At 40.7% G+C, this 23,772-nt stretch overlaps 1 protein-coding gene across 2 annotated transcripts in view; it reads right to left on the minus strand.

Moving 5' to 3' along the window:
- Positions 1-2,577: 2,577 nt before the first annotated feature.
- Positions 2,578-23,772, minus strand: part of PIGN (phosphatidylinositol glycan anchor biosynthesis class N) — a 91,824-nt gene continuing 70,629 nt past the window's right edge. The window contains exons 22-29 of one of the 2 annotated variants that reach the window (XR_011337150.1): positions 21,694-21,780; positions 18,987-19,042; positions 18,437-18,512; positions 17,025-17,098; positions 12,478-12,520; positions 10,889-10,941; positions 10,385-10,486; positions 2,833-2,957 (exon numbers count right to left, since the gene is read on the minus strand). Coding sequence is in view for 1 of the 2 variants with exons in the window: in XM_069853538.1 (XP_069709639.1) it covers positions 2,834-2,957; positions 10,889-10,941; positions 12,478-12,520; positions 17,025-17,098; positions 18,437-18,512; positions 18,987-19,042; positions 21,694-21,780 (513 nt within the window). In the remaining variant the exon portion in view is untranslated. Of the gene's footprint in view, positions 2,958-10,384; positions 10,487-10,888; positions 10,942-12,477; positions 12,521-17,024; positions 17,099-18,436; positions 18,513-18,986; positions 19,043-21,693; positions 21,781-23,772 lie in introns of both variants that reach the window. The other variant, XM_069853538.1, reaches the window with a different exon arrangement.

Below are 23,772 nucleotides of genomic sequence, written 5' to 3' on the forward strand. Positions count from 1 at the left end.
CTGTGGCCTCCACTAGAAACTGAGTTCGCAAATGGCACACGCATGCAAGGGACCAGCAGGGGAAAAGGAAAGGTCAGATAAGGTTGCTACCACAATGGCCCAACCAGAACAAATGACAAACAAGAACAGACCCCTACAGAGCAGCACTGGGGTAAAACAAATGCACATATTATCCCATGCTTGTTGTCCCCTTTCTGCTCATACAAGTATGGATTAAAAAACACAAATTATTTTGTGGGAAGAGATACTATGGAAGTCACAAGCAGAAAGAGTAATTGACGCAGGTTGTACTTTGGTGAGCCGTGTCCTCTTGCTTGAATACCAGAGTATATGGATTACACTCACTACCACAGATGAGCAGCACCAGACACAGTGCGAGGAGATGCTGTTTTACTACCAGCCCCCTGTGGTAAGAAAAGACACCAGGCTGGAGCTCCTGTGCATTCTCCCAGGGAGCCTGCAGCACCAGACAGCATGGACCTCCGGTGCTTTCACTGGGTGGGTAAGATATCCACTTGATCTTGTCAGAGATAACAAGCAGTTTTGACATGCTTGCAGAAGATGTGTCTTCAGGATGACAGCTCTATGGGTCCCATGTTCCTACTTTTTCAGTCAATTCCTTCACATCATACCCACACCAACTGTTCAGCTGCTCCCATCAGTGAATTTACCCTACAAACAGTAGTTTTGCAAAGAAATCACTCCAGCAATGGAGTCTGGGATGCTTAATGGTACAGCTGCCTATAGCTGTGTGTACAGAAATGAGAGCACTGTAGACAGAGATCTCGAGGCATCAGTTAAGTCACAAAAAGCTGATGATACAGTACCCTGCAATGATAGTGTCCATATCACATAAACTGGGGCTGGGGTGGGGAGAGCACTCCACAGCAGCAACTCATTGGATGTAAGGAGAACAAGCGTGGTAGATTCTCATGCCAACACACAGCCTTTGCTGTGGCATCAACTTTCTATCTGCTCATGGCAACTTCTTGCCTTGGTTGCAGGGTACAACTGCCAGCAGTAGGCACACGCCCACCTTCTGGCATCCAAGTCGGAGGGTACAGTCTGTGACAAATATGAAGTATCTCCTGGGACTGAGACCAGCTGTGCAAGCAACATGCCCGGTAGGACCACAAGACCAATTTCTAGTTCAAAACTACTCCCTCTCTAGTGCTCAGATGCACTCCAGAAGTATTCCGAAGTTGCACAGATGACTGCAGGCCCATGATACAATATTTTTCTAGCACTCAACAAGCAGATGGAGGATTGCGACTGGTTTCTCCCAGCCAAACTTCCTGCAGAGGGATGACTAGTTTCCAGAGCATTAAAGAGATGTGACCACGGCCAGATGCCAGATGGCTGGAAAGGGTATTGGAGTAGCCCTCATGACGAATGTCTAGTGTTGGCTGCCAGCACCACGCACCACATGTATCAGCTCCCAGACAGGAAGGCCTGGCTGCAAGTTGGGAGCATGACACAGGAATATTACATAGCACAATTTTTAGTGATGCCATCATACAATAACGCAGAAAGAAGAAAGCTCATTTTTTCACTCACTTCCTTCAGTGTGCAAAAGGATCTGCTTCAAAAGCCCTTTCATTGATGGTGTGGATGTAAAATGCTGTTTCAAAGGCAGCTGTAGTTTGCGCTATTCAATCAGCTGCGGACTAGTGGTAGGGAAGCTGATGTTTGCTGTCAAAAGGGCTACAAAGTTACAAGTCTATCTCAAAGCCTCATGCAGTGTATTTACAATTATTGGGTCACCAAGAGTACCCATAACAGCAAAGCCTCTAAGCACCCTGGCTCTTCGCTCTCACTTGTAATCAGCATACAACTAGGGGATTTGTGTCTGTGTTTGATTCATGGTGAAGCCAGTATCCAGGCTGATGCTTGTGATCAAGAACAGAATACATGCGAAAAGGCAAACATGGAAAGAAAGGAAAAAAAGTTTCCATATGGAATCACTCCATGCAAACCACTAACTCCAGCTGCAGCTTTATGACCTCTTTATACTGATCTAACTCTGGGCTGCTGCTGAAACAATAAGCCCTAACCTTCCCACCCACCCCATCACAAGTCGGACCAGGGAATCTGTCTGAATGCTATTTTACAATTCTTTAATTAGGTTCCTTTTCATTTGGATCAGTTACCTGAGCTGGCACACTGCTCAGCTCACCCAAGCACAGGAGGCAGCAGGAGAGCACAGTTAACCACAGCAGTTCACATTGAGGTTAGCTAAAAGCCATTGTCTTACAGCAACAGCCTCACAGTGCACCAGTCTTGACCTGCCTCAACATATTTTCACATGCACATTGACACAACTTGCAAAAAGCAGAGCCAGTTTCAGAGATATTCAAATGCGTATGCCACACTGGCAACATACAAATCAGTGATCTGCCCAGACTGATTTCATTTATGCTTTAGACTGTGGGATGCTTATGAGAGACATAAAATGAGGCTAAGACTTTGCAGATTCTTAATGAGAGTGAGCACGTGAGACAAACAGCTGGCAAACATGTTATAACAACCAAAAAAGCCTCCAAAAGACCTATTTGTTTTAAAAAGGATTTTGTTGCTGTTTTTATTTTCAAGAAATATGTACACTTGGAAAAATAAAGCTGAGGCTTTTAAAGTCCTTTTAATGGCTAAATGGCAATCTTCGAATACAAATTTCAGTTACAGGACAGCATTTAACCTGTATCCACAGAGCACTCTGATTTCTGGATGGGATTTTGGCACTCTAGTGCATTAACTTATATTTACATTCCAGTGGTGGAGTCTGGTTCAGAGGAAGCCTGAAGATGGGAACAAGGCACGAAGATTTATCACTTTATCATGAGGAATGGTGCTTAGTCCTTTTGGGAAGTTCAAGTCTTTTCGTAGTTAGCAGCTGGGCCAGTCCATTCATCAACATCATAAATATGGTCAACGACATCACCAGCACATAATGGCTAATGCTGCAAGAAGGAGACAGATAAAAGAAGTGAGAAAAAAAGCGCAAATTTGCAGAGTAAAAAAAAAATCCCAACATAACAATCCTCTGGATATTTTTTTCCCTTTGAACAAGGCCTCATTATTGGCACAGTATATCACTTTACATAAGCTGCTCCTGGAAGGCAACTAATATAGCACCACTGTAATGTAAAAAACAAAGGCTCTGACAAAAAAAAAATGGTGAGGACAATAGAAAACACAACTGAGTATATACCAAGTGAGTAAGAGGTACTGGGTGTATTTTCCACTCAAGTTGGTTATTAAATGCACATGACTGGAACCGTTGCAATACCTTCATTTGCTGTGAATTGGTAATGCAGAATCAAGGGAAAACTTGCCATCAGGTAGACAAACCTTGCTAGTAAGACAACTCAGATATTTATGTCAGCTGAAGTGCAGCCTTCTAGATAAAACACTATTCCCGTGATGAGCAGCTTTAAGAAAACACACCCACTACTTTTTCACTCAATGCTTCTAAAAACTGCAGAATTCTCTGCTGCGTAACACACGGTTTCAAAGAGATCAAACAAATGAATTCAAAAGTGGGTAATAAACACAACATGAAGATGCAGTGTCTGGGTTATGAAGTCCTTAAGTCACTAACAACTAAAAGGATAACAAGCAGAGAGCTTATTCTCCGCTTGCTCAAATTGTGGTACTTGAAGTTCACTAATGTTACAGATGGGCTCTTTAGGGTCAGACTGAGATCTGAACTAGGAAATTCAGCATCCAGTGTTCAATATCTGAATATCAAGCTGCTATTAAAGTAAACCACTAGCCATCAAGAAATTAGATTTTTTTCCAGATCCAGTGGAATTTCAGGCTAGAGTTGCAGATGGAAACTGCTGCATTGGTGTCCATCAGGTACACAGTGCAGCTGCTCGGTTTTTTTTTTTTTCCTGGGACTATTGAAGATCGTGGTGTTCTGACATGAGAAGTATCCATCTCCTGATGCACCCATCTCCACTACTTCAAACCAGATGGATCTTCAGGATGAGTAGGGTAACTTAAAGTCTGAGTTTAGTCACACAAAAAAAAGGACTGCAAAGGAGCACTCGCCAGTTTAGTGACCTGGAATTTCTGTCAGAGGACTCATTCAGTTTGAGAGTTTAGCTGCTGAAGAGCAGCAAAGCTCATAATGCCAACATTATCAATACTCTCAACCCTGAGACTAACAACCTGGCACTAGCCTAGCACAACTTAGCTCTGTGAAGAAGTACCAGCTCTTCCACAGCCAGGATACCAGCAACCAAAGAAGCAGGGGTACGACCATAGTGGATGGAGAGCACTGAAAGGGATTTGACTCGTGCTAAAAGATATGAGTCTGACTGAAGCTTTTCACAAATACCTTGCTCAAAATACATAGTTTTGAGAAATCAGTTGCAAAAATCCACCTGCACAAATGGGCTCAGACCTCAACAAGCGTAACCCACCCAACAACCTGCAGTTTGCATCTCTAAACTCCCACCTTTACACAATGCAACTGAAAATATTCAGTAATGTGAAAAATCGAAGATTTAAAATATCAAACAGGAGCCATCATTTCTACGTGCCTTCCCTACAACGGCCTCTCACCTCCAGCTTTAGCTAAGCAGAACAGCATGCCTAGGAGAGTCATATTGCTGCTCTGCTTCTGTGGGGAACGTGCAACATGACACAGTGAGAGCATGAACTCAGGCACAAAGCATACTTTCACCTGGTCAGTGCACTTCGGACTTCGCAGTTCATTTACAATAACAAAGATAACACAACTCCCTCAAAAGCTGCCCTTGGAAGTCCACCTGGGTGTGTTACAGGCTTAGTTTCAGTTCTCCACGGTGGGGGGGGAAACAATACGTTGCCAACTGAAAGTCCAACCCTCCTTGCAGTTATCTTCATGGCGCAACATGCCCTCGGGGTCTGTACAAGCACTACAGGTACAGAAGTTTGCACGGCTCTTAAGGGAACAGCCACCCTGATAGCTAGCTAGATGGGTTAACATCTCATGCATTACTGGTAACATCTCAAATTTCCTTCTCACCTGGCACCAGAATTGTGGCTTTTCGTGTAAGCAGCAACACCACTTTCCTCTAGCCTTCAAAGAATGCATGAATGAGAAATCTGAAAATTAGAAGCCAAATGAAGACCCTGCCTCTGTTCCTACAGACAGTCTGAAACTGTCACCAGAGAATCAGCAACTTGCTGCCATCAGCATGTCCTTACGCAGGCATCCATCTGAGTTCCTGTCTTCCCCATAAGTTTTTTTCAGATGTGGGTGCTAATCAGCTATTTTGGGAGGCATAGAGAGGGGCTTTCTCAAAGGAAAAAAGCCTCCAGAAACTCCGCTTATCTACCTGTCAGTCGAGGGACTGGATCATCTGTGCTTCTGTAAAGAAGAGGGTGCTGTGCACACTTCTCCCTTGTTATGTTGCAAAAGACTGAATAGCTATGCTCCTTTATTAAAATATCGGATGTCCAGAGTAAAGAAAAATATACATACATTATACCATAGAGCCCAATTAAAACCAATTTCAGTCTACTTGTCACATGATTTCAAACAGCCAGCATCTCTGGGGCTAACAGCAACTGGTACTGCAGTGCCCACAGGCAGCTCTACTTGGTAAATTAGTTCTCAGGCTGGAGTAATGCTGTAATTAAACAAACAAGGCAAGACTCTTACAGGTACATGCCACAACAGCAGTGGCAAAATCTTGATCCCTATACAACACAGAACTGCACCTTTGGCTGGATCTGTAGTTACAGTGAAGCAGGTAACTCTCAAAACAAGCTTCCTCCATCAGAAGTCAAATCTGAGCTACTAAGGAAAAGGAGCAAGATTCTAGGTTCCAGGTAAGTTAGATTCATGTGGAGGAAGAAGAGACATTAAACAGGTATAAGAAAATAGCATAGTGGGGTACAGTGGAGCAATGCTTTTAAGGATGAGATGGGCAGGGACAGGTAATTATAGAGAAGAGACAGTTGGTGCAGGGGATCACAGATGATCTCAGGTAAGGCAGCACTGTTAAATGAAAAGGTGAGTGCCCTATGTGTGGATCAAGGTCAACAGGCAAAGCTGGTGCTTGGAAAATTTTGTATCGGAGAGAAGGACACCTTTCTTGGTAGCAAGGAACCAGAAGGAGAGTTTATGAGATACTACCATCTCCTGGCTTTGTAACCATGCACAGCAGTAAGAAGTACTAAGCAAAGAGAAGAATAATCAAAGATCTGCAAAAAATGAGGTATGGAGGGGGAATCAATCTTGCCTCAAAAGATGGCTTTCTCCCAAGACAGGCTAATTCCTACGATGGCAGACCTGATTAGAAGCTGGGAACACAGGATGATGGAGTAAGTTACCATGGCAATTAAAAAAATAGAAGTAAAACAAGTAAAATAAAAACAACTTGAAGTGCAAGGAATTGGAAAAGCATTCTCCAGAAGAGCCCGAGGACTTTATTTCTACGCAACATGCTACTTCAAACTGTGAGATTATTCCTAGGTACACACTGAGGCCCCAGATTTAGATTCTGAACTTTAGGTCTACTGCATTTCTAGCCAGGATCCCACACTCTCCTCTGTTTCCCACAAAACAAATCACAAAGCATATAAATTCTAGCTTCTGTTTTAAAAACGGCTGATAAACACAGGTCTCCTCCTACTTATATGACCTTTTTTTTAACAGTGAAACCTAGAAGTCCCAGCATCCCAAACATGAAACCAATTCTGTTATCTTAAAACCTAAAAAACAGTCTCCTGTGCTTTATCTATGTCCCCTGAACTTTGAAATAGCAGAACAGTTAAGACGGTATCTTTCTCTTATCTTCCAGCAGCTGTTATAAAAAGAAGGAGGGAGTAGAACAGTGTCTGTATAAAACTATGCAGTACTGTCATATGAAGAAGCTTCAGGATTTATCTTGACTATCTGAATATACAGCTATTTACAAACTGCATATACTGTGCAGATGTAGTAGGCTTTAAAGGCTGTATCTCTCTATCTAGAGATTTATAGATAAAGATAGATAAACATACCTTTTAAGCCATAGAGATATTATTTTACTGAAAAAGAACTCAAAAAGCTAGCTATTCCATTTGTCTGAATTGAAAAATGAAAGAATCTGTCAAAAAAACCTCTCATGATCACGTACAAGACACTGATGTATCAAAAATACTAGGAAAACTGTATTATTATTTTTATGAAATGTAATGTTGTATTCTTTGACAGCATATGATGCTATTTAGGGCGACTTCAAGATATACAGGTAAAGGGTAAGGTTAGCAGACCTCAGAAGCTTGCATAAGCCACTGCTATGAGTTCTGCATTCACTGCAAGATTATTATCCCATTACTAAACCAAAACCACAAAAAGCACTCTCTGAAAAAAAGTTCACATTCATTTCAGCATGACTGTTAAGCAAAGGGCCTTGTAAACTTTCTCAGAAGCCAGAAATAGTTATGGTAATTGATAATTTACTGAGAGGATGGAACCAATGGTGCATTGATAATTTGCTGAATATGGTAATACGGGATTATGTTGGATCTGTTGTTGCTAAGCATTTTATGCATAATCTGGAAGAGTGGGAAAAGTAGAAATCTCTTTACATTCAAAGACAATACTTAAGTGGCATGGTGAATTCAACCAGGAGAACAAAGACGTCACGTTGTTAAGGCAGATATGAGGCATGATGAAATCACATGCAATGGGGTTAAGGCATGGTAGAATGAGATGTGAAAGTCAGGAGTTAGGGGCAAAATGTAAAAAACCCCAGGAAATATATCAGTTCAGCAGATGAGCCTTACTTCCAAACAATGAGAAAAATGCACTAGGAAACAAAACATCACCACAAAAAAGCAGTGGAGGCCATCTTTTTATCACAAGGGATTTAAAACCAGCTCTTACACATGAAAATTCTGAGCACTGGTATTGGAAACTCCAAGTATTGCCTGATGTGGGTTTCCTACTGAACTTGCACATTCTTAGTAAGACAGAGATTTGAAGTGCAGTCATTCGAAAATGCATAAAAAGCTATCACTGCAAGAAAGAATGAATATGGAAATACATATCAGAAGCTTTGCAAATGTGGCACATACACCACTGGACTCAGACTCTAGATAAATGAATCTTCACTTGGTAATTAAAATGCTGCTTTTCTACCTGTGATTTCAATGATGTGGTAACTAGTAATATAAAACAAACCCTAGTAGCTTCATGCATGCACACACAATTCCTTTCAGTGGGGAAAGGGGAAAGGGGAAAGGAAAGATGAGAGCAGCTGTCCCTAAGCATGGTCCTGGTCTTTGTTCCATCTTTGTTCCATCAAGTCCTACATAGGTTTTGTGGAGATACAAACAGTGGGGGGAAAAACCCAACCCAGTCATTTCCTTAACTGACTCAGCCTTCTCAGGAAAATTTTAGCAACACCTAAAACGTCAACTGAGACGGGATATTTTCAGACCTTGCTGTCAAAGCAACAACAGACAATACTGCAATGGGAATGCCACGGAGCTGTCACTGTAGTTGTAACAGGAGGACAGGAAACAGCCATATGAGTTTCTCTCTCCCACTGGTTTTGGGAATTGCCCAAAACCCCATGAAGCTCATCTTCCCTTCCAGGAATAAACAAACAAACAAAAAAAATCTGCTGTTGCCAGCTAATTTTGCCAAGCTTGAGAATCACACATAAGGAATTTGTTCAGAGGAAAAGGTTTACATGCCAAAAAGTTTGCTCATGCCAGGTAAAAGAAGGAACATTTCAGTTCTGTGCCTACAGTTTCACCTCTTTTCTTATGCAACCTAGTAATTTTTTATCTTATGTGCATGTACACACTGTCCTGGTTTGAGCCAGGATAGAGTTGATTTTCTTCCTAGTAGCTCGTACAGTGCTGTGTTTTGGATTTAGTATGATAGTCATGTTGATTACACACTGCTGTTTGAGGTGTTACTAAATAGTGATTTTACTAAGTCAAGGACTGTTCAACTTACAGTGCTTTGCCAGCAAGGAGTTACACAAGAAGGTGGGAGGAAGCACAGCCAGGACAGCTGACCCAAGCTGGCCAAAGGGATTTCCATACCATATGATGTCATTCTCAGTATATTAAAAATATACTGAGAAAATATAAATAAATAAATATATAAATATATAAATATATTTAAAAATATACTGAGTGGGCTGTGATCATTGCTTGGGGTCAGGATGGGCATTTGTCATTGGGTGGTAAGCATTTGTACCAGGCATCGCTTGTTTTATATATTCTGTTATTATTAGTCTTGCTTTCTTTGCTGTCCTATTAAACTGTCTTTATCTCAGCCTGCAAGTTCTACCTTTTATCATTCTCCTCCCCATCCCATGGAGTAGTAGAGGAGGGAGGTGAGCAAGAAGATGCTTAGTTGCCAGATGGGGTTAAACCATGACCTAAAAAAAATATATAAAGAGACTACAATAAAGTAATGGAGGTAGCAAAGTCAAGAACTCAAAAGTGAAGTAATGACAAATTTAAGGCTGCCTGGGCATTATGCATTACCATGTTAAAAGTTAATAAGAAAGCACCGAAAAAATCTTTTCACGAAAGTAATTTCTTCAGTGTTCAACACACACAGAGAGGCAGAATTACAGATGTGCATAATGAGCTCCCCATAACTCATAAGGATAAAGCAAGCTTTCAGCCGAAATGGATCCAACAATCTACCACCACTGTATATCTCTATGCCATGAAGACCATATATCAGAGAGGAAGTTTGTGGATACTTGAAACAACTTACATTTTTGCTTGCTAATTCCCAATTAGAAAGCTTCTTGCCTAGCACATTACAGCTTTTCTGAGATCTTTTATATCCTCATTAATCTGCACAGTAATTCAAATCAAAGGATGAGGCCACCTGATTTACTATAAACTGACCACAGCAAGGAACTATGATGTTAAAGAGTTTTTTCCTCTATTTGAACTAACTGTATCTCCTCCCATGAGGAACCATCAAAAGGTAGCTACAAGCAGGGACTTGAACCTCCAAAGAAAACAGGTAGAATACGTGTGTACGTTTGTATACACGCATGCACGAGCTGGAGGGAACTCTGAGGCTAAGCAAAGCACAGAGTAAATGTAGACTAAACAGAATATTAACAATGGGTCACTATTCAACTTCTGTTTAAATAACAATGTCAAGTGACTAGATTGGCTGGATTATTAACAACACATTCCCTACTAAGTTTATGACAGCGTATTATCTGTTTCCACAACTCAGGGAAGGTAAATTTGAAATGGGTATTCTTTGTATTTGTTATTTCCAGACTATTCACAAATAAGACTACTCAGTTGAAAACCTACCCATGATGTATACTGTGGAGGTTAGTATGACTCAATGCAAAACAAATTATCTCATTTTAGCAGTGATTCCTATGTTTAAATGCCATAGAGTTACCCTTCCACAGCTAGGGGGAGGATAAATACATGAGTCTTGGTAGCCATCAACATATTTGCACAAGGCTCATTAATTCACAGGGGACTGTATATGGAGGTATACCTAGATTCAAAACGATTGACAATTTTGATAAATTGTTATTTTAACAGGGATTACAACTAATTAAAAATCAAAACAGTAATTAAAACATTTTTTGTGTAATTACTGCTCTTTAGAAATAAAACAAATCCTACTAACTATATTTCTTGCCATGCCAGATTCATTAATTACTCCAAGTTGCTCTGGAACAGATTTTAATTCACAAGCTTTAGCTTGGGATATACGTACATGTATACATGTGTGCACACGTGCATGCCCGTGTGTTTTAAGTACAGGGAACATCACTGAAGCAGTTGATTAAGGAGAGTAATTAGAAAAACATTACAAGAGTTCTGAGCAGATACACAACAATATTAACCTATGAGTCTTTTAAAAATGTAGTGGAGGCAAAAAAAAATACTGTACCTTGTTCCAATATCCAGCCAGCTTCCATAATCTTTAACCAAGAAGAAAAAATGCTAGAAAATAAACCAACTCTGATTAGTACATCAACATTCCACAACTGAAACACAAAGCTAAACCCCATGTTTGCAGGCTGTTTGCACCAAGTTTCTAATTCTTCAAGTAGGTCAAGGGCAAGACCCCTCCAGGAACATTCATTTGGACCAAGTGAAGAATGGAGCCAGAAATAGGCTTAAGATGGTATCAAACACAAATAGCTAAAGATGGACTAAGATCTGTCAATTTGAGCTTGCAAGAAAACGATTACCAGCAAAGTATTTTTTCAATAAGAAAAGTCAAGCCACCTTATTGCTTGAAATAATGGCATCCCAAATAACACCTAGTGCCAAAAAGAAGGCTGCATATTATTTTCATGGAAAATATTTTTTTTTCCTGCCAACTTTCTCATTTCTTGATATACACAGAACGCCTGCATATCAAACCTCTTGGGTAATATTTTGTTTTGTACATCAAGTACATATTGTTTTGAAACAGTAAAACCAAAATAGGAGTATACATGAGATATAAGGCCTGGACATACTGGGGTTCACTGCTCACCAGTACATGCCTACCCTCTTCATTTGGTCTAGTTAGATTGATTTGATTAGTGGAATGCTATGAGTATGATTTAACAGTATTTTAATCCTCTTCCTGGGGAAGTTATCAAAAACCAGATTGGTCACACAGATTTATTTGAAACTACATAAAACTATACCTTCTCCATTTCTCAATCTACCAACAAATTAGTCATTTTTTTTTACTCACTGTTTGTCCTACCAGGTGAGATCCACAGATCATACTGTACAAGGAAATCATGAGGAATGCTGACTCTAAAGGGATGAAACTAAACCACTATGTACAATGTGAGAGCACCAGCTCTACCTACTGCTTTGAAAAGGTTTCAGTTTACCTTGTGACATCCAGAAGCATTTCTTGCTGGGTTGAAGAAAGTTTGAAGAGGCAACAAAAATGTACTTTAAATCTGTAAAATTTATGCTGGGGTACAGCACAGTTTTTGGTTATTTATCTAGCTTGGTTTGTGGACTCAAGCTTTCTGAAGACAGCATTTCATAATAGCTTATTACAAAGGCCATGGAGTGTCTTTTCACATGTTGCTCTCGCCTGGATTCTGACAACTCCAACAGAGCTGGTAACACATTTCTTCTTTTCCTCTCTTTATTAAGGGAAAGTGGGGAGAGCAAAAGGTTCAAAATTCCTGAAAAATTAACTCCACAGCTAAAATTAATATTCCTATTCTGATTCTTCCTAAGAATTTGATTTTAAAAGCACATGAAACACTCAGATAACTTATTACTTCATTTTTGTCTCTTATTATTATGAGAACATTGCTTATTCAGAAGCATTAATTACATGACATTCAAAGAGCAGAGACTGGAGGAGTTTTATCTCTAAATTATGCTAGGATTTCAATCCAATTCACTGCCCTAGTTACAAAAACTTTGAAGTCTGAAGCAAATTCAGATGTCTCTAGACGGAATTAGGAGAACCCTCTGCTTCTTGATCTTATTTGAAGAGTATGTGCAACAACTTACCAAAGCCATAATGTCTGAAATCACAAGAACAATGAGGAAAAGGCTGCAAAGAAAAAAAAAAAAGAACCAGGCTATCAACTGTTATTCATGGCCACAGATGTTACAAAGCTTATTAAAATCCCCATAAAGAAATTAAAAGAAGATACGACTTCTTGCACTTGCATTTCAATCACTCAGATATATTTCAGTTTATTAGAGCACGGTTAAAATATATAGCTGGAACATCTAGCATTTATAATCCCGCTCTGCTTGGCAAAGACATTCCACATTAACAGTGTCAATTTATCCACAGAGAAACCTAACACAAATCACTTACAGTAGAACAAGAGTATTTACAAAGAGCACCTGCCCATTCCTGACGCAGGGAGCTCATATGCTGATTAGGCCAAATAAAGCAGATTTAGACATTTCAAGATGGATTCAAGAGTGAGCAAATCTGCTTGGCATAGGCACTCAGATCCCTGAGCCAATCAGCCCTGTCCTGACAATCACCCTGCTGGGCAGGGGGCTGCTAAGGGAGGGGTTTGCCCCACTTCCAGATCTGTGGGTGCCCATAAGCAGCTCTGGGAACACCCAGAATTTTCATGGTGTACTCCCAAACCCATGGGTCTCTGTCAGGCAGCAGGTTACTTCTGGAAAGTAGGCTGCAGCTAGTAAAAGGAACCCAAAGGGAGCATGCAGAGCTATTTTTCCCCCCCATTAACCTAATCTTCTTTTCATTAAACTATGTAAATCCTAAATTACATGAAAGTAATTGCTATAACTGGTTAAAACTAGTTTCCAAGTTAATGACACTGAAGCAATGTTGCAAACAACTGACTCATTAACAGAAAAGTCTTTAACTAGAATACAGTTCATTTATCAGCACTAGTATCACAAATCTACAAAGATTTATTTTGGAAAACATCCTGCTGCTGTGTTACACAAGCATGTACTAGGGGGACACCCATACCAATGTGTCCTGATGTGGAAGTCTCTGATATTGCTTACGTCAGCTGTATTTCATTAACAAGGATGCAACAAACCTCAGCCTATTCAGATGCACTGAAAGGCTTCTCTTCACTTATCTATGTCTCAAATAGGACACTGTAAGCACACAGTGCCTACAAGGCACTCAACTAGAGGGCTGTTTTCACAGGCAAGCTCCAAGATCTGAACAGGCTGGACTGCTGGGCTGAGTCCAATGGCATGAGGTTTAACAAGACCAAATGCCGGGTCCTGCACTTCACAGAATCACAGAATAACCAGGTTGGAAGAGACCCACCGGATCACCGAGTCCAACCGTTCCTACCAAACACTAAACCATATCCCTCAGCACCTTGTCCACCCGTGCCTTAAACACCTCCAGGGAAGGTGACTCAACCACCTCCCTGGGCAGCCTGTTCCAGTGCCCAGTGACCCTTTCTGTAAAGAATTTTTTCCTAATGTCTAGCCTAAACCTCCCCTGGCAGAGCTTGAGGCCATTCCCTCTTGTCCTGTCCCCTGTCACTTGGGAGAAGAGGCCAGCACCCTCCTCTCTACAACCTCCTTTCAGGTAGTTGTAGAGAGCAATGAGGTCTCCCCTCAGCCTCCTCTTCTCCAGGCTAAACAACCCCAGCTCTCTCAGCCGCTCCTCATAAGGCCTGTTCTCCAGCCCCCTCACCAGCTTTGTTGCTCTTCTCTAGACTCTCTCCAGAGCCTCAAAATCCTTCTTGTGGTGAGGGGCCCAGAACTGAACACAGGATTCGAGGAGCGGTCTCACCAGTGCCGAGTACAGAGGGAGGATAACCTCCTTGGACCTGCTGGTCACGCTGTTTCTGATACAAGCCAAGATGCCATTGGCCTTCTTGGCCACCTGGGCACACTGCTGGCTCATGTTCAGTCGGCTGTCAACCAACACCCCCAGGTCCCTCTCCTCCAGGCAGCTTTCTAGACAGACTTCTCCCAGTCTGTAGCACTGCACAGGGTTGTTGTGCCCCAGGTGCAGGACCCGGCATTTGGCCTTGTTAAACCTCATGCCAACAACCTTGGGGCACAACAACCCTGTGCAGTGCTACAGACTAGGAGAAGTCTGTCTAGAAAGCTGCCTGGAGGAGAGGGACCTGGGGGTGTTGGTGAACAGCCACTGAACATGAGCCAGCAGTGTGCCCAGGTGGCCAAGAAGGCCAATGGCATCTTGGCTTGTACCAGAAACAGCGTGACCAGCAGGTCCAGGGAGGTTATCCTCCCTCTGTACTCGGCACTGGTGAGACCGCTCCTCGAATCCTGTGTTCAGTTCTGGGCCCCTCACCACAAGAAGGATGTTGAGGCTCTGGAGCGAGTCCAGAGAAGAGCAACAAAGCTGGTGAAGGGGCTGGAGAACGGGCCTTATGAGGAGCGGCTGAGAGAGCTGGGGTTGTTTAGCCTGGAGAAGAGGAGGCTGAGGGGAGACCTCATTGCTCTCTACAACTACCTGAAAGGAGGTTGTGGAGAGGAGGGTGCTGGCCTCTTCTCCCAAGTGACAGGGGACAGGACAAGAGGGAATGGCCTCAAGCTCCACCAGGGGAGGTTTAGGCTGGACGTTAGGAAAAAATTTTTCACAGAAAGGGTCATTGGGCACTGGAACAGGCTGCCCAGGGAGGTGGTTGAGTCACCTTCCCTGGAGGTGTTTAAGGGACGGGGGGATGAGGTGCTGAGGGGCATGGTTTAGTGTTTGATATGAATGGTTGGACTCGATGATCCAGTGGGTCTCTTCCAATCTGGTTATTCTATGATTCTATGAAGATCATATCCTGACAGAACATTCCCCGTGAACAACAACAACAAAAAATATTTCTAAACAGGGAGTTTAGGAGCAAATTGTCCAAATCACAAAAAAATACTTCTTGCCCTTTTGAACTGCAGAAAGCCTTTCACAACAGAAGGAACACGCTAATATCAGGGTGTGTTTATACACAATAAAGACAAGATTGTCCCCTGTGATAGCTTAATTTACCTAGCAGGGGCAGTAAGAGCAATACAGAGTGCAGCATACACTTCAGGATACACTGACAATCAGAGCATAACCCCTCCTGGGATCCTGGGCCTGCCTTGTGGTTTCTGCCTTGTTCCCAAGGCTGATGCTGTGGCAGTATCACTGCTATTGTTACCTGAGCACAGCTAAATGAAGCTGGCACAAATACCAGCCCCAGTTACAACCACAGCCTCATGAAGCAGCACAGATGTACTCGTGCCCTCTGGTTTAAGAAGTTGATATCATTTCCCCTCTCAGACACACAGATGCACATTCCATAAAAGCTTGCAATATCACTGGCGCTGCCAAGGCAAAGGTTCACAAGTTAGGAAATGCTGACCTTTATGATGCTGGAGCCCTAGAAATGGAAATCGCTAGCTGGTCTTCTGAGCAACCCCTATTCCTCAACGCAGCCCTGCTCTTACATAAACCTTAGTGAGCAGAACAAATACCCTTCCTGGGTGGTTCAGGGCCAGCCCAACTACACTGTGCACACAGCTAAGGCAGAGAAGGTAAAAGGGATCATAGAATCATAGAGTCACCAGGTTGGAAAAGACCCATCGGATCATCAAGTCCAAGCATGATGAGCCTTGCACTGCCCTTTGAATAAGAAGTCAGATTTCAGGCTGCTGTGTCTCTCCTTAGTTCTGGGTGGTGTTGTATAAGAAAACAACAGTCAGGACACAAGCAGGATAAAAACAAAGGCAGAGGGCATTGCATCGAGCAAGTACATCTTCCTTTGGCTCAGCTGAGCAAGGCACTGGACATAGTCCCTGTGGTCCCTTTGCCATTGATTGCAAAACTTATGGTCAACCCCACACAGCATCCCAGGGTGACAAACTCAAAACCATGTGGCTGACAGGGACCTCCCCTGTCTCAGCACCATCCACAATCTCATATGATGAGCAAAGGATTCAGTCATGCACTTGGTCTACTGAAAGGGATAGGGAGGGCTAACAGTTAAAAAAAGATTTAAAATTCTGAGACACTGAAAAGTGTGAGGGTCTTTAAAATCCAGACACAGCAGCCTTTAGAGATGGGAAAAGACTGGCAGCAATCCAGTCCTACTGTAAAAGCGTGTAATACTGAACACACCTGGGAAGCACAGAACAGCAATAGAAGGGCATCCAGGCTTTCTTTTTTTTAAAAGGCTATTTGTAGTGAGGTCAGTGCTACAAAGCCGTAAACTGATTACATTATGAACAGGTTATTTTAAAAATACTGTACTATAGGTAGAAATGCAATATAAACCAAAAATCAGACTTTGAATTATGCCCATTTTTCTACATTATGCAGAAAAAAGTGCTCCTTCTGTATATTGTCAACAAAGAATATTAAGTATCTGATTGTTTCAGACAGGTCCAACGCTTCCATTTAGACTCATTTATCACCAAGAAAAGAATTCCTGAGCTTGCAAAATCACTGAACAAAAAACCCAAACCATAATAACAAAGAAAAGCAACAATGTGATATATTGGTTGATTTTTTTTCATATAGAATGGGATTTGACAATTCTGAACTGTTGCAAAATAGATTTGAAACCCTTACTAATAAAGAAATCTAGCGCTTTCTGTACCTCTTAGAAGACAGCTGTGTTGTGACTTGTACAGCTTCAAAAGCACATGATACCAGAACAAACGGGATTACAACCTGTTTAAAACACAAACCACATTTTGATTTATATTCACATTCACCAAACAATCTGGCAGGTTGTGGAGACATTTTTATGCTTTTGAAATTATCACAGAATGCCTATGTTAAAAAAATATAATATTGGCAAGAAAAGGTAGAAACTCATTTTGCAGGAAGCACGCTTAATAATTCAATAGAAACCCTCTTCCATGGTCATAGCTGAACTGCAGTGAAATAAGCCATGAGGCAATATGGAAAACTATAATTAAAACATATTAATGATCCTAACTTCATTCATCCATTTTAGCACTGGTGATAAATACTTCAATAAGACTAGAAGATAGAACTATTCAGATCCAATATCTCATAAGACAGGCTGCAGAGCTCCAAGTGTAGCAGGACAATCTCATCTCAACCACAAAAATCTGAATATAGAATGTATTCGGTAATGCAAGTATCACACTGCCCCTCCAAAGCCAAGTCAAGCAAATGTAAACAGTTCAGTAAATTAAGAACAAAACAAACAAAGTTCGAAGCATGAATGTTGTCTTTTGCTTTTTACCATGTTGATTTTTAAGCCTTAAGTCAGTAGTATAAATGCATTGCTTCTCTTACAGGCTAAAACCTGTTCTGTTGCATCCAGAACATTTGCATTACTGACTTATGTCCGGCAGTATAACATACAGTACACCTGTAACTTAAGTCTGCTTTCTCTGTGACAGAGGCAACAGAACGGCAGAGGTAGGAAATACCATTTATTTTAGAAATAATACATAAATTCCATGTCTCCCTTCCTGTTTGCCTCTTTACCTCCACCTCTGACAGATCCTGCACTCAAATATTAGAAAAGAGCTCCCACACCTTGCCTGCAAATAAGGAATGCAATTCAATCTTTGATAGACTATTAAAAAACATAAAAATAATATTAATTGTAAAATGACAACCTAATCAGTAGAGCATTCAAAGCCTGTACGTAATGTAATGTAGACAGATAGAGCTAATGATATACATATATCCTCAGTGTTCCTGTAGATACGATACTATAGGGAAAGCTTATAATTTTTTAAATAATTTAAATCTTTTCAACAGTTAAAATTTCCATTTTAATACAATAAACTGATCCCATGCAGTTAAATTATACTTCCACGCACTTTAGCTTCTCTCTTTTGGGAATTAGAATCATATGTCCTCTTGAAATACTACAAAGGCTGAAAGCTTCACACAGGGTTAAGGAGCCTTATGAAGCTTGAATGCATGTATGTGTTTCCATAAATTGCAAAATAAAAATCCTGTATGTAATATGTTATTTATTAAACAGTTCTTTGAGGAAACTTCACTAAAGGTAAGATTACTAACCTTCAGCAGAAGCAAGCCTCCCATCATGAAAGGGCTGAACACAGTCAAGAAACAATAGACAGAAGCAGGATCAAAACTAGAGAAAAGCAAGAAAGACATTACAACATTTCCTTGAAATGGCATTTTCCATTTAAAAAAAACAGCATTTAGTTACTCTTGTAACACTCAGTGCATTTTTAAACAAGGCTTCCAACTCTCTTTTCTCTTGCTCAGGTATTAAATTCGCAAGGACTGTCTACCTCACACTTCTTTCTCTACAGCTTTTCTCTGCTCATGTCTTTCAAGGTGCCATGCTGTTGGTGAGCAGCCGAGCTCTCTCAGCTCACATTGCAAATAAGTTCTAATGGAAATTGAGACGACCTTATAACCAAGAAGCTCAGGCTCTGAGGGAACATGTTACAGAGAGCAGAAATGAAAAATTGTTACATTATTCTACCGACTATTGTTCTAATTCTGTTGCCCCAATTTTGCTAACCAAATTTATATTATGCCAGCTCTAGGAAGAATTTTTTGTACCCTACTGTGTCTGAAATCAATGAATAAAATTTACCTGTTAACGGAAGCTATGTTTCCAGTGCCAAAAAATGCTGTCACTATGAAGAATACCTAGATGTATTTAAGGAAAATACACCACAGAAACAACTGCAGTAATACAAAACCAGCATTTTCCCCCTTGCATTTCAATTTACTTTCAAAATCCTATCATGAAACTACAAGAAGCTGACACACTATTACAGCTTTACGCTGCATTTTAAAAGATCCAAAGTATTGCCTAGCTCTACCCAATATTTCACACATGACTATTCCAATTTTATAATGCAGGGACTGCCTGGGTATAATTTTAGAGCCTATCTTGTGGCCCCTGTCAGAAAGCTGCAGCTCGTTTTTCCTGGGTCCCTACCTAGCAAGACGAGAAAACCGCTGGACCACAATCCTTGCTGTGCATTCCAACACATATACTTTCATAGAAAGTAATGATGTACATATGCGTACTGCACACCAAAAGAGATGGCTTTATTTAGGAATTGACTGCGGAAGAGACAGCTGGTTACAAAATAAGACTAAAGGTTCCTATGCTATCCCTTCCACAGGCTTGTCCAAAGATTATGTTGAGTCTATCCACTGCAACACGGGACTCCCAGTTTTTGCCTTACTTGAGAGAGGGAGGATGACTCCAGCAGTACCTGTATAGCTGGAAGGGGTTTTTTTATAGACACTACTCTTTTCATCTAGGTACATCACTTGCTGCTATATGAGCCCATGAAAGGCATTTTTCTACCTCCTGAGCTCGTTGAGGCCCGTTATAGCTCATATCCCTTCAGCTGAAGAATGGGTTTTAACTGCTTTTTTTTGCGTGAGGCCCAGGGTTAGTCAGTGACAATGGCTCCTGTTGCCAAAGCTCCCTCTGGTCCCTCCACTCCTGTTATAGCTCCTGCATTGGACCATTTAAGTCTCTGCACAAACAAATTGCTACCAACTGTTCAGCAGAATCCTAGAGATTCTGCACGCAATATTTTGGAAAGATTAGATCAGCATAACTGAAGAAATTATGCTTCCCAAGAGCATCACATCATTTCAAGTTTAGTAATACAGCAGTCTAACAGCATAGCACAATTCTGCCAGTTAAAATTTATAAGAACAACAGTTCTGCAATAAGGCAAAAAAAATTAATTATATATACTAGTAGCACATAGATCTAATGAAAATGCTCAGCATAAGCAATCTGAATCTCCTTCTGGAAGATCAGACTGTAAGCTCCTTCAGCATATGCTGACTTTTGGGCCCTACATAGGAACCTTGAGACAGTCTTAAGATATAGAGCTCACAGGTCATAATTTTAATGTGGCTGCTCTAGTAGAAATGTTTTCTCTTCCAATACCACTATTTCCAAACATTAAACAGCACCTAAACTTAAAAAGTCACATTACCTTTTGAGCAGGGGTGTATCATATGTGGACTCTGCAAAGATGACCTACAAAGTGTATATTTTTTCAGCAACTAAACAAAATAAATTCAAGTGTTTTAGATGAAGATGAATGTAGTGCTGCATTCTAGTGTCTAACATAGCTGGAGCTTTAAAAAAAAACAGTTAGATTTTTGCTTTGGCTAATTTTTCACATCTGACAGAGACCAGTAGCTTTACTAAAAGTTAGTTTAGTTTTGTTAGAATAGCAAAATAGCAAATGAAACTGGTAAATTTACTGTAAGGTATCTCAGCTGCTTTTCAGGTATGCTCTAAAGCAAACACAAACATTCAACATGCAGCAAATCATTTTGTCTCCTTCCTTGGCACCGGACTGACTTCTTAATGAGGTCAAGCTTCCTCTGCTGTAGGTTCCCAATGTCAAACAGCATTGTCCCAAATTCCAACAGCATAGACTCTACAACTGTGATCCATCCTCTCAGATTTGGTTATTCTATGAACTATAAAGCCTGTTTTTGAAGGAACAAGTACTGAGACAACTCCCTGCCCAGCTCCAGCTATGATAACCCACCTGCACTAGAAACCCATATACTCAAGACTGGCTCATAATTTCTGTCCCACTTGCAAACGTGCTGTCAAATACCTGCCACTTCATTGCAGTCCCAAAATGGAAGAGAAAAATGACAATGTTACCAAGTCTGTACATTATGAAACACAGCCCACAGCTGTAGTTTCAAAGTAACGCCAAATAACTGCTACGCTGTTGATCAAACAGCTCTTCCCTTCCGAGCCATTATAATTTCTAACAGTAGAAATCATGTAATGCAAATGATCCTAGGCCAGATTCTGGGGACATATTTCACTTACAAGTCTGCAGGAACTTTCCTTCTCATCTTACCTCATCTGCCTGGCTATGGCCAATGCCTGCTCCCTAACATTTTCCTCCTTACATGCTGCAATATTTTAAAAATGAGAAAATGAGAATAACTTCAATGTCACCTTTTCCAATTCACTTGTGAAGGTTAAATGAGTTCCCTCCAGCCAAAATGTAATAAAAGAAAAGCAAACTGAAGTCAAGACTCCTTCGAAGAAAGTTTACCTCAACCGTAATGGTCATAAGGAGTTAAGATTCCAAAACAGTGCAGTTCTTACTAACTTTTTACTACATTATCAAAAAATATAATGTACAAGACCACTGCCTTTTGAGCAACATGAGTCAAATCATCTTTACCAGCTTCCATTTCCAGTGGCTTCCAGCTACAAATTTTGATTGTGAGGCCTTCAGAAACAAACCCATCTTTTGCCTGGAAGGCAGCAACTGGCAGAAGGATACAAAGAAGAAGGACCTGCGGACATCATCTAGGTGGAGCTGTCGAAACTGAGTTATATCAGTAGTACAGACAAAGTTGAAAACAGCAAGCTGGAAAGACAGCAGAAAAAGTCAATAATGAAAATCAACCAATGTACTTTGACAGAACCACCATATTTTTACTGAAATGAATGAGGAATAAACCTACTTCCCTAACAGCTGTTATTAGAGTAGTATTATGATGAGGACTGTAAACCTCTCCCATATTTTCATTATACTTTAATGAATCTGCCAGAAAGATTGTACAAGGGAGATGATCAAATGAACAGTGGAGCTTCTGCTGTTATCTACACTAAAAATGAACTTCTATGCCTTAGATTTATCATCATCTTTTTTCATCATAAATATTCCTCATCCACACACACACATACACAGACTTCCACTGCTCACATGAGCATGTGGATAAAGACCTACAGAGATAGAAGACTGCAATTATTCTTAGTTGACTTATGTTGTGAGTGAGGACACTAAAATATTCTCAATCTTCTTCACTCAATTCTCAGCAAAAGATCACTTGACCTGAAGAGAAATTATCTTCAGGGAGTTTGAGAGGTCAATTATCTCCTACTCACTGGGGAAAAGAAAAAAATTCAAGTGATAAAAAGTTGTCAGTGTTAAATGTCTAATTAAAAATAATTTCATATCATCAGAAAGCTGAGTTGTATTCACCAACACAAGACTTACTTTGTGGCATATATTAACAGTTATTCTAGAGATAATATTTCTAACCTAAAAACAGGAAGCAGGGGCGAGAGCCTTATTATTCCTTTCACTTGAAACCAGAAGTCAGATGACATATGGGGAGCGAGAACAAAAAACTTAATTACAGCTTACCTATGTTCTTTTCATTTGCATTTGATTAACAAAGTGTTCATTGCTGTATAATACTGCTTTAATAGAATTTTATTTTAAAACAAACAGAATGTCAGACCATGATCAGACAGGCAAGCATCAGAGTTGCCTTGTTACAAGATCCAAAAGACTGGGTGGGTTCTAGAGTGGAAGAGAAAGTACATCCCAGACATGCCTGTGCTGTGCTAGAAACCTCCAGTTGCAATCATGATCCCATGTTAAGTGCACATTTTTACATTCAGATTCCTTCTCTGTCATTTAAGATGCTAGAAAACATGCTCACACAAAATGATGTTTAACTTTATGTAGCATAAATAAAAAGCAATTCCTGTTTTCATTCCTGATATTCAGCCATAAATTGGTAAATCCTATTCTCTTTTAAGTTTTAAAACTGTCTCCTTTGCAGGAGAACCATGAAATCAAAGTATGTGTCAGGTCCACCCCGGTGACTGCTTTAGCTAAGATTTTATCTCTCAGCACTTATCTCTAATTCTTAAGAAGTGCAAAAGCAACAAAAAATGAGTACCACCACTTTTCTTACAGTTGACTTTGACCACTCCCACATATCCTCGCCCAGATTCTCCATGACCTGCACCAAGGATGGCACATTTGGGAGACGTGGAGATGCGCTACATGCCTGCCTAGCTCCAAGCACTCAGATGACCATGAAAAAGGTTCTTTGGATCTAACCAAACCAATGGTATAGCCACAGTTTGTTAAACCCTTGACCTAATATAAAAGCTGAGTAGCACCGCGAGCAGCATGGGCTTTGAAAATTGCTGACAATATACTACAGTTTAAAGTAAAAGAAGTGCTTTCATTACAAAACTCCTTCTCTGGGCAAATCTGAGAAGGTGCTAGTTCCAAGGTCTCCAGATCCTTGTCTGTCTAATCAAAAATAAAGCTCTGTCCCTGAAGAAAGAATGGAAGGACAAAGTCAAACTAAGATTTCTGGTATTTCTTATGCGCCATTTCAGAAATCAAATTATTTTTCGGCTTCTCACTCATGACTCTGTCACCAGAATAAAAAATACCTACAGTGACATGTACTTGCTCCAAAGAACTACTCTACCATATGCTGAATTAGCACTATACTTCATAAATAGAACTTTGTGGCCTACAGAACAATATCACTAAGTCAAACTGATTTCCTTCATTCCTACAAATTGTTCTAATATGGAATATCTTCTC

Source organism: Phaenicophaeus curvirostris, chromosome 3 (assembly GCF_032191515.1).
Source record: "Phaenicophaeus curvirostris isolate KB17595 chromosome 3, BPBGC_Pcur_1.0, whole genome shotgun sequence".
Lineage (NCBI taxonomy): Eukaryota > Metazoa > Chordata > Aves > Cuculiformes > Cuculidae > Phaenicophaeus > Phaenicophaeus curvirostris.